Source organism: Argopecten irradians, chromosome 12, assembly GCF_041381155.1.
Source record: "Argopecten irradians isolate NY chromosome 12, Ai_NY, whole genome shotgun sequence".
Lineage (NCBI taxonomy): Eukaryota > Metazoa > Mollusca > Bivalvia > Pectinida > Pectinidae > Argopecten > Argopecten irradians.
Genome location: NC_091145.1, coordinates 20,752,057 through 20,764,033, shown reverse-complemented (window position 1 = coordinate 20,764,033; position 11,977 = coordinate 20,752,057). Strand labels below are relative to the sequence as shown.

The 11,977-nt window shown below is 35.1% G+C and overlaps 1 protein-coding gene across 1 annotated transcript; it reads right to left on the bottom strand.

Annotated features, from left to right (window-relative positions):
• Positions 1-1,484: 1,484 nt before the first annotated feature.
• Positions 1,485-7,869, bottom strand: LOC138336494 (metalloproteinase inhibitor 2-like). Its single transcript, XM_069285992.1, has 5 exons — positions 6,632-7,869; positions 4,501-4,595; positions 3,609-3,705; positions 3,152-3,306; positions 1,485-1,707 (listed from the first exon to the last, which is right to left on the bottom strand). The coding sequence occupies exons 1-5, from the start codon at positions 6,753-6,755 to the stop codon at positions 1,537-1,539; spliced, it is 642 nt and encodes a 213-aa protein (XP_069142093.1). The 5' UTR covers positions 6,756-7,869; the 3' UTR covers positions 1,485-1,536.
• Between the last annotated feature and the right edge of the window lie 4,108 nt (positions 7,870-11,977).

Sequence of the window (11,977 nt, the reverse complement as noted above, 5' to 3'; positions counted from 1 at the left end):
TTTTTTGCATTTCTATATATTTTTGATGTTGTTGTTTTAACAGATTGATAAGAGGTCAAATAACTGATTGTGAATAACAATTTGTTGTTGGGAAACAATTTTGCTGCGTCAAGCCAAATATGAAAAAATGCTGAAAAATTACCATTTTTGAGCTTAAAATATTATTTTTTCATTTCCTGCGTTCAAATCACTACATATATTGGCTTATTTGGTCACGACATGTATTTGTTGTTCTATTGTGGTCATTTTGATACCTCATTTGTCTACTTCAGTTGAAAAATGCCAATGTTATGACTATTTTTCATTTTTCAGTGAAATTCGAGATGGTGGCCATCTTGATGACGTCATAACCGGAACTTATACGATGTTAACATTGGTTTTGGTTGTTTTTGTTGCTTAAACTGATTGACAAGTGGTCAAAAAACTTATTAGAAATAATAGATTGCTGTTGGGAAACATTTTTGCTGCGTCAAACAAAATATGAAAAATTTGCTGAAAAATCACCATTTTTGAGCTTTAAATCCGATTTTTTCATTTCCTGCGTAGAAATCACTACATATATTGGATTTTTTGGTCCTGATATGTATTTGTTGTTCTATTGTGGTCATTTTGGTACCTCATTTGTCTACTTCGGTTGAAAAATGTTAATGTAATGACTATTTTTCAATTTTTAGTGAAATTCGAGATGGCGGCCATCTTGATGACGTCATAACCGGAAGTTCATCCCAACTTATGCAATGTTAACATTTGGATTTGTGATCAGTGGGTCATAAGGGTTCAGAAAAATATTGGTTCGGAGGTTTGGGGGGGGGGGGGGTGCATGTGGGACCCTCCTAGCCCATGGCCTACTACTAGGGTATCGAGGATGGGTTGTTTCCATATCATCTTGCTATCCAAGAATGAGTTTGCTTTTTATTGAGCATCACTGAATAATTCTGATATGAAATGTAGTTATCTTTTTAAATAACAATGATCATGCTTTCCATGTAATTTTTCATGTTGCAGTACACATCATTAATAATAATATATAATGAGTAGATTTATCGACTGTTTCATTAATGTTTATTCTTCAGTGGCAGAATTGGTACTGAATCGATCATCGGTGACCTGGTAGCTCAATCGATCTATCTACATTTTCTCCTCTTCCGTTTGTATATACCTATCTACATGTGTATTTACAAAGAACATACTTTTCTATGAAAATTATTTTTACGTTGATTGCATTTCAGTCAGTGGCATATGAGGATGTTTTGGCCCAAAAGTTATCTTGTGAATTATTTTTTTTGTGAGGTAAAAATGTGAGTTTTTTGAGGCGCGCAAATCGTCATATAACACAGTACAATAAATTCACATAGGCTAAGTAAGTATTTATGGTGTAAAACAGTATTGTTTCTTCGCACATCTAGGACATCATGGTTGAATGTTCAAGATTGACATTTTCTTTGTATACGGATGTACCACAAAATAGAAGCAACAAAAATAAAGTCAGAACATGATATATGTTTATTCACCAGATAAAAACGCACATGTATCAGGCTATCCAATGGTGACGCGACAATTTTGGGAAGACCATTTACAGGAGCGACCGTCTCTAGAAGGTATACAACGTAATTTGTGGTAGCAGTCGATTTGATTCAAATCCCCGGAATAAGTACAAGTGGTGGGTGGAACAGATCCACATTGATCGTCCATTCCACAGTACTGAATCTGAAAATGAAATAAACATGTGAAGGTTGGTTGGTAGGATGGTGCGTCACGTTCATTTAACAACTAATAAAGTCATATTACGTTAGCCTTCCTTTGCGCAATGTTTTACGTATGATGCTATATAATGTGTTTTGGGAGACCGTGCAATGCAATTTGTTTTGAAAAAATATGTTTCTTTTATCGAATAACGAAAGTGATTGTACTTGTTAGGGATAACAATAAACGACAAGAGGCCCATGGGCCTTAACGGTCATATGATATTGATACAAATTAGTTATGTAATTTAGTTTCATTAAGTTTCATTATACTCGGTGAATCTTTACTCACGTTATCGTGTTCATAAGGTCCAACAATAATTATTAGTTCAGAGGGCAATAACTCCATAATTTACCGTCGAATCACGCTGATTTTCAAACTCGTCTGAGATATCTCAAATGAAGTCTACATAGTTACATTGTTTATATATACTCAAGTTATCGCGTTCACAATGAAATGTTAACGCACGACAAACGACGCACGAAGAACGACGCACGACGACGGACAAAAGACTATAGCAATAGGTTACCATCATCTATGGTCAGGTGACCTAAAAATTCAAAAAGATGACAGTGAAGTTGCTAAATAGACATGGTTACTTATAACTTCTAACATTTACCCCCAATATATGTCATAAAGAAATAGGGAAAAACTGTAATGATATTTTTACACTGAACGTTACAGTAACGTTGGTCAGGATCCGAAGTGGTCCTAGTGAAAAAGAATACCAAGTTAATTACGTACTCAACATTCAAGGGAGATAATCAACTAAATCATTATCAAAATTTTATTTGAAGACATTGAGAACTATTATAAACATTTTACTGCATTATTTACCATTAATACCCATTCTCCAGTGGAAATGTGATGAAAACATCACGCATTTTTAATTATCGTATATTATATACTAAATTGTATTAATAATAAAATACCGCAGTCTTCCAAAACACACACCCGCACCTCATACATGCAATACACCGCAATACACCGCTTAAATTTGAGACCGTCCTTACATGCCCCAGGCTGTTAATAGGACGTTGAAGTGAATAGTCGGGCAAAGGAAGGTTAAAGTCGGTAGAAATGGCGTTAATAAATATCCAATATAGAAAAACAGAAAAATAAAAATTCACATAAAATCGCAGTGCATGCAAAGGATTACTTTATAATATATTAATCATAAAACGTCCTCCCGGCCGTGTTTACATTCCTAAGAAGCCTCGACTTTTCCATAATTTCAATGGTCAAAACTGTACAACGTAAGTAGTCGTTTTAATATATATAAGGACATTTTGATGGCCAACGAACACATTTAGACTAGTTTCATTGTCCGAATATTTACGTAATTTAATCAAATAAACAAACACCTATTGTTTGAGGTAACTTTGAGGTTAACAGCACGTGTTATTACCTTGCACTGACAGTTTCTTTCATTTCTTCCTGGGTAGCTGTTTTGTCGCTTACACAGGTACGTATGTTTGTATTTTTTTGTCACGGAAGATTTCGGTAAAACGAGGCTTTGACAAAGATTTATCCTGTAGACGCCAGCTTGTGATTGTCCATCGGCTTAAAAATAAAATGACGTAACATTGTGGTCAGTTTATATCACTACAATTCAAACCATATCATTTACATACATTAGAATCTAAAGTACGACTTTTCTCTGATCGCGAATTTTTATTTCCGCTTTGACTTAAACTAACCCGATGATATGTTGTTTATCTTAATTCTGATTATAATGTTTTATTATACATTGTAGCTGTCACTTATTCTGCACGTTTATCAAATTGCGTTTGATAATCAAGACAAATAGTGCTATTTTATCTGAATTATTGAATTTTTATGAACATGTCATGAAGTAACCTTACCAGTCAGAAGATACTGCTGTCCCTTTGTTAGCCCCGTGATACCACACATTGCACCACTGTTAGCTGTTCTAACAGTAATAATACCTTTGGCGGACCCCTGAAATATCAGTGACGCGATTCAGAATGCCAGGTTACTGTAAAACAACTTCCCTTCGGTAATTTCGCCATCAAAGCAAATTTGCTAAAGTTAATTTCCGCGAATTACAATCTATATCGTTTTTATTGATATTAAATTTCATTCAATTTTTAAATTCGCAAATGCTAAATTGTTTTGAAATGGAAATAACGACAGTTGATAACCACAATTAATAAAGACAGTTGGTTTATAATAAAACATCAATAAATAACGTATGTCAATAATACAGTTTATCGTTACTTAAAGTGATTTCATTATTATAACTTTCGTAAACTCGGTGGAAATTTTATGATCAATCAATTTTTCTTTTCTTGCAATTGTAATATGAATAAAAATAGAATGGTGTTCTCACCATTTGCATTGTAGCCACCGAGTTTAAAACAGTATCCTACCTAGATCTGTATTGATTATACAATGAAGGGCATGCTCTTTTGTATCACTGGGTCATTATCGTTGTAATATATCTATACTTATCTATATAGTGTTAATGACCTTGTAAATGTGGGGGTGTACCGAATTGTTTAGTAATGTCTATATACCTCAATCTCCTGAATTAACTAATTGAAGAAGTTTTATCGACTTCAGTGACAAAGCCTGATCAAAGTCTGCTTATTGTGACTCACCATTTGGGGATCATGCTTTGCTCCTTTGAATAGTAATACAACTAGGAGCTTGTTGTTTTTATTTTCAGTCGCTATGTTCAAAAACAATGCCAATCACGCGAATACATATTGTAGAATGTGAAACAGTACTCACCTTAAAACGCCTTTTTACCATGACGCGATACTCAAGGTCCTCGTCAAAGGAATTGGCAGGGGGAGGGATGACTTTTTTGATTTTCCCGATAAATACTAGAAAATAAAAATAATAACAACTCACAGATATTAAAGAAATAATTGAGCGATACCAAGGATTAATGAAATAACAGTTTTGTAAAACAAGTTTGCTTTAATTGCTAAAGTTATCCAATTATGGCGTCTGTTATATATTTGAGTTTATTTCACACCTATAAACAAGAGTCCCAGAGGGCCCATATCGCTCACCTGGTATGTAATGCCAAGTAAAGTTCTGAAAACAGAATCATTGTTTCTTTAGTAGGATTTTAAAGATGCTCTACCGCTGACAAGTGGCATTTTTTCGCTATCAAAAACAGGAGCAGACGAATTAGTATTTTTCTTCAGTTACTGAAGTTACTTGCTTTACACCATTACCACTATTGAAAAGTTTGAGCTTCTTATTTTACTTCAAGACAAAATTATTGAAAATAATTAATTGCATCCCGAAAAAATTCTGCTGCACTATGGTCTATATCGAATGAAGTATTGATTGCGCATGCACCAAAAGCAAAATGAATTATTTCATATTATTTTTTGTGTTAATTAGACATATTTATACACGATTAAACACCAATTACAATGTATTGTTAAATTGATGAATATTGTTTATATGCTCTGTCGGTAGTGGAGCATCTTTAAATAATTAAGACTATCTTCCTATTGGGTCCTATTCTTTCTGCTCCAGGGGGTCAGAGCCAAGATTTACACAAACTCTGTTTCCTTTCCCTAAAAGATGGTTCTGGGCAAATTTGGTTAATCCACGAAAAACTCCCCTTATCCCAAAAATGTTTCTGGACATTTTTTGTTATAATCTATGTAGAACTCTATGACTAGTAACGATTTAAATGATTTTAGGCACAAAGTGAGGTGGAATCAAGGTATTTAGTCGCCTTTTTATAATGTAATAGGAGCAGCAGGTACAATTCAAACGCCCTACCTGCAAGGCAGATGAATATTAAGGGAGCGGGACGACTTGTTCGCCCGTTGTCAGTATAATGTGAGCGAGTAGGATGTGTAACACTTGGATCAATTAAAACATCCTAGCTGGATTACTTGCTGCAACATACCGTGATACTGCCATTGCCGAACAGTTTAGTGGAATATCAGATACACAACCCTTTAAACAACCGTTACCATTCATGTTTTGCGAAAATAATTTTATTTTTCCAATATATTTCTCCTGTGAGTTTGGTATTAGCCTTTTTGTATACAAAACAGTTTAAATATAACTTGATATATATTCCCCATTGATGGGTGTATAGACATGTGAGGATGTGTACATGTATGAATATGATGGTGTATATTGTGTAATTTGAAATGACTAACGCTTTTGCATTGATGGTAAGTGTTCCTAACTATATTATCTGTAAAATTGACTCAAAATAATATAAACAGCAGAAATCTATCTTTAAAATATTAATGTGATATAATCATTTTATTCCGTTTGGTACAGTCAAACAAAACGTTTGATTGTTTATCAACACAAGTGAGATATATGGAGTGACAAAAAACAGGATATATGAAATTAATATTTTCTTTCAAAATAGACGAAATATTATTACTTCATACAAGTGTTAAATACGAGTTTGGTTTTTATTAGTTTAACGTCCTATTAACAGCTAGGGTAATGCAAGGGCGTGCCAGGATTGTTCGTGGAGGAAAACCGGAGAAAAAACACTGATCAGTGTTCAGTATCTGGGACCTGTCTCACATGGGATTCGAACTCGCGACCCAGAGGTGGAGGACTTGTGGTAATATATTCTAAGCACCACGACCAATTGTTGAAAACTGTAAAGGTGGCATTATTAGCGACATGGAAATTTGAATCTTTTTCGGTTTCTTCAGATCTTCGACAAAAATACAATATTTTATATGTGATTTTTTTCATTACATGTGCCCTACGTGAAAATTCACACACTTCAAACATTCAAATAGCGAAAAAAATCACATTTACAGTGTATCATTTGCAAAATAAGAGACTTTCATATTTATTTATTTACAGAATATCGTGTTTACTTGTTATTAGATATTATCTTATGGTATACACTTACCAAGGTCGCTTTCACAGTACTGTGCCTGCGGATGTGGAGAATCGGGAAAGCAAGAACATCCGAAGACTGTGTGTACTCCATACACCACAACTCCGGCAAAGAGCAAGGCGGAAAACAACGTCATTTTTCTATGTTTACATATAAACCTGCCTAATTAAAGGTATGTTGTGCTGAAATAATCCTTGTGCATATATTTATACAGAAACCTATAGTGAAGCAGATGTTCAGAAGAACAATAAATTGAAGACTTATAACTATAACGCTGTCATCTATTTATAATACCACATTACACGTGACATTTCCATAGTTCAAAAGTTCACATTATTTTCATCAGGATTAGGTTGGTTTAACATGTCCTGGATTAAGATGAAGAATAGCTTTACTTTTCCACATCCTATATGAAAAATGGTTTTTAGAGATATGTTGTTGTATTCTTCTGCATTTTGTGATAAACATGTCATATTATTTTAATCACTAAGGGCGCTATTGTTATGACTGTGTTTTGTGCCATCCATGTTAAGTACCTTTGGAAGACTTCCAATTTAATCCTTTCTAAATTTCATTCTGCAGGCATAACATCCCAAAGGCAAACATGCATATCTTGTACAATGTTCAGTACATGGTAATGGAGAGTAAGTTTCCCATGACATTTCAGAGATTCCTAATAGCTTTACCATAGATAGTGCTAATAGGATCTGCGTGGTAAGATCCGTCTGATCGTCGCCCATTTCAACAGCAGGTACCGTCAACAGAAGGAGTAGGTTAAGTATATAGCTACTAAGTGGAGAGAAACCAACCAGTTTACAGGAGGGTTCCACATGCAACCCCCCCCAAAAAAAAAAAATTAAAAAAAAAACAACCTCCGAACCAATATTTTTCTGAATCCTTATGACCCACTGATCACAAATCAAAATGTTAACATTGCATAAGTTTGGATGAACTTCCGATTATGACGTCATCAAGATGGCCGCCAATTGACCAGTATTTTCCCCAATACTAGAAATCGGCTCTGACCTACATATAATAAAGTGAGGAAAAGAAGAAAGACCCGCCATGTTTATGTGGTGCGAGGTGTGTGTTTTGGGAGACTGCGGTATGTTTGTGCTGTCTTCTTGTCTAGTGGAACTCTTGTCCTTTTTATAGTGTTATTTCACTTAAGCATGCTGCCGAAGACACCAAGCAACACACCCCACCCGGTCACATTATTTGACAACGAGCGAACCAGTCGTCCCATAATCCCTTTTATGCTGAACGCTAAGTAGGAGCAGAAACTTCCACAAAAAGTGTATTTTATCAATGATATAAAGCAGTTTTTGTATTGTTCTTTTTTTCATATGTATTGGCGTCAAAAACCTGATTTTCATAGTTGGATCAAAATATGACACATTACAATATAGGCCATGGGCTAGGAGGGTCCCACATGCAACCCACCCTAAATCTCCGAATTTAATATTTTTCTTAATCTTTATGACCCACTGATCACAAATCAAAATGTTAATATTGCATAAATTGGGATGAACTTCCGATTATGACGTCATGAAGATGGCCGCCACCTCGAATTTCACTCAAGCAATAAAATAGTCATAACATTGACATTTTTCAACCAAAGTAGACAAATGAGGTATCAAATAGAACAACAAATACATATCAGGACCAAATAATCCAATATATGCTGTGTTTGTTTGGATTATTTGGTCCTGATATGTATTTGTTGTTCTATTGTGGCCATTTTGATACCTCATTTGTCTACTTCATTTGAAAAATGTCATTGTTATGACTATTTTTCACTTTTTAGTAAAATTCGAGATTGCGGCCATTTTGATGACGTCATAACCGGAACTAATACAATGTCAACATTGGTTTTGTTGTTGTTGTTTAAATGAATTAATAAGTGGTCAAAACTGATTAGAAATAATAGTTTGATGTTGGACTGCCCTGCAGGTAGGGCGTTAGAATTGTACCTGCTGCCCCTATTGCATGATCGTAAAAGGCGACTAAATTTAGGATCTTATCTTTTCTCTTCTTCCTAATTGACTTTATCTTTCCTAATGCATACCTTGGCACCGCCTCACTTTTGGCCCCGAGTTGAGCGTTCGCCCCTGTGAGGAAGGCTCTGGGTTCTGTCCCCTGGCCGAGACACACCAAAGTCTATAAAAGTGGTAGTTTCCGCTCCTGCTTAGCGTTCAGCACACAGGGAGTGGGACGAATGGTTCGCCCGTTGTCAGTATAATGTGACCGGGTGGGGTGTGTTGCTTGGTGTCTTCGGCGGCATGCTTCAGTGATATAGCACTATAAAAAGTGCAACAGTTCCACTATACAAGAAGACATAACATGAACATACCGCAGTCTCCCAGTACACTCACCTCGCACAACATACACGCAACACACCGCATACATGGGAGGCCGTCCTTACATGACCATAGCTGTTAATAGGACGTTAATAAATCAAACAAACAAACAAATTGATGTTGGAAAACATTTTTGCTGCGTGAAGCCAAATATGAAAAATTTGCTTAAAAATTACCTTTTAGAGCTTAAAATCCGATATTTTCATTTCCAAATTCATCCCAACTTATGCAATGTTAACATTTTGATTTGTGATCAGTGGGTCATAAGGGTTCAGAAAAATATTGGTTCGGAGTTTTTTTTATGGGGGGGGGGTTGCATGTGGAACCCTCCTAGTCCATGGCCTAATACAGAAGCCTTTAAAACCTAAGCCGATATATACGGACGTTAAGCCCAATCGTGTAACCTACTTGTGTGTAAAAGTAAAATGGTTAAATAAAAAAAAACGTACTCATTGAAATGCTGTTTTAATGAAATTTGTCATGTAGAGGTTCTGTGTCGCGCAAATGTGAATTTTTTGTCGAAATTAGATTATCTTCATATACATAATCATTCAAAACAGACTCATACAATGCGTTTTTAGAGGAAAGGCCTTGTTAAACAGCGGATGAAAAATTATAGAGAAAACACCTCTTAACTCCAGAGAAAAAAGAATATATTGTTAATTAATATTTCAGAGTTGTTTCACTCTATTTTCCATATTCGATATATGGGTTAAACATCTATCATACATTACATTCAATTTAGTGATCTGGTTTTCTGTTTCATTTCGATAAGCAGGACTCCACACAAATTGGTACCCGAGGTACGTATACTTTGTCCAGTGTCAATTTTTATGTATTGGTGGAAAAGGCGTCAGCAAAACACCAATCCCAGGTGTTTAGGAAGTTCTTTGTCTAGAGTTCATATATCCCGGTGCTTAGGATTGCAATAACTTTTCAAGAGCAATTAACGGCAGTTTGAATTTTGCAAAAAGAAATTGTAGCTTAATATTTGAAGTTAAATCTCAAATTAGCACCAATCGGAGGCCCAATTCCATTACTATTGGCATGATTCATTTCAGTGAGTCATTTAAAAATTGATAGCCTGTAATTGGGCATTCCTTAAAATTTGAAGTTAAAACCCTATTTAAAAATTTTCAATGAATTGCAGACGAAAATGCTAAAACAGGAAGTTGGCCCAGCGACCATCTTGGGATACCAAAATTCTTATGAAAATATTTGCACGTTGTTTGCCATCCCTTAAAGTCCCTAAAGACCAATTTCCTAGAGAGCGGAGACAGAAACCTGAAGAACAGGAAATGAACAAGCGGCCATCTTGGAATACCAAAATCTTTACGAAAATTTGCATGTTGTTCGCCATCCCTTAAAATCCATATAGACCAATTTTCATAGAGATCGGAGACCGAAACCTGAAAAACGGGAAGTGGGTCCTGACGACCATCTTGGACATCAAGGGGAACATACAAATTAGAAATGTAACATACTGATTCAATAGGCATCGTGAAACAAAAGAAGTAATAAATTCATATATATGTTATTATTGTCACTATGAAATATAACGTCGAAGGGGACTAAATGTTATTTTTTCTTTTTTTTTTCTGCATTCGAATTTTTCGTATAAAATGAAGTTAGATCAAAGACATAATCACATAACTTAATGTTGTTTACAACCGACCAAAGGTAAGAAAAATAACGCTCAGCATCACATAAACAATCGTTATAACAATGTTCAATGCTATATCCGGATCAGACGAAACAATCTTAAGATGCACAGATGTTGTTGATTTTCCTATCAGTTGAAAGACTCCTAAATCTGCTTATGAAGATGTCATTTTCTTTGTTAGACAAATTTATGCGATGTGTGTCCAGTAAAGAGGCGGACCACGGTGAGAAGGTGAACCTTCCTGCAGACCATAAGGACACCCATGGGTAGGTCTCTTCCAACTTAAATGGTTCCCTTTAATGACAGATATGTTTATTTAAAACTTCCTATAACCCTGAACCCAGATTTATAAATTGTTTTTTTTTATAAACGAAATGCGATTTTCTTTTGTGTGAGTTGGTCGATTATATTAACAGTCAGGGTCATTTAAGGACGGCCTCCCGCAAACAAGGAATTCATATATCACAAGTGTGTATTCATAAGTACAACAATAAACTAACATAATATTCTATAGAGCTCTATGTAACGCTAAAAGTTTTTGTTAATATACCCTTGGAAACTTCAACTTAAGATGAAATGATATATTTATTTAACGTCTTATTGAGTTTAAATTTTCATAGTTTCTTCAATAATATAACACTCATTGTTGGACTACATAAAAACATGCGCACGGCACGGTGCCGTTTCCTCCGCTAAGTATTAATCAGACCATTGTAATCAAGATCAATTATGTTTCAGACTCGCTTAATCTACTTACCTCACCAGTGAAATCCTGTCCATCAAAATAAATTACACATATTATTAGCATTTTATGTCGGTTTTACACCCCGCATGAACAAGTCACTTATTTTGACACAACGACCACGATACATGTTCTTTCCATCACCGGTTTGGACGTCAAGCGGCGATCACAATATACATAGTATAACGTCATTCGATTAATAATGACGTTGACAAATGATGACGTGCACAAAAGAAAAAAAGTAATTCGGTCAAAGTTCACCGTTTCAGCCATTCAGAATGCATACATAGCTTATACCACGTATGGAATAAACAAATTCTTAATCAGCAGCTGCATCGTTATTTGATACCCTGAGTGTTGAATAACACCGCCTATTGTGGTAGAATATATTTTGAATGGTTAATTTGGTTTAATATATTTAACATCCTGTTCACAGCCAGGGTCATTTAAGGACGGTATACCATGTGTTTGATATGTTACCGTGTGTGAATATCTGTATAGGTTAGGAGTCTGCTGCCCCTATTGCATGATCGTAACAGGCGACCTAATTTAGGATTTAATCTTTTCTCTTTTTCCTAATTAACTTTATTCTT

What these genes read in the sequence shown, in the direction of transcription:
- LOC138336494 (XM_069285992.1), bottom strand. Translation starts at nt 6,755, where the DNA reads ATGACGTTGTTTTCCGCCTTGCTCTTTGCCGGAGTTGTGGTGTATGGA. An exon ending in TGGTAAAAAGGCGTTTTAAG is followed by an intron (nt 3,706 to 4,500) that starts GTGAGTACTGTT and finishes CTGATATTTCAG; the next exon opens with GGGTCCGCCAAAGGTATTAT. An exon ending in ACAGCAGTATCTTCTGACTG is followed by an intron (nt 3,307 to 3,608) that starts GTAAGGTTACTT and finishes TTTATTTTTAAG; the next exon opens with CCGATGGACAATCACAAGCT.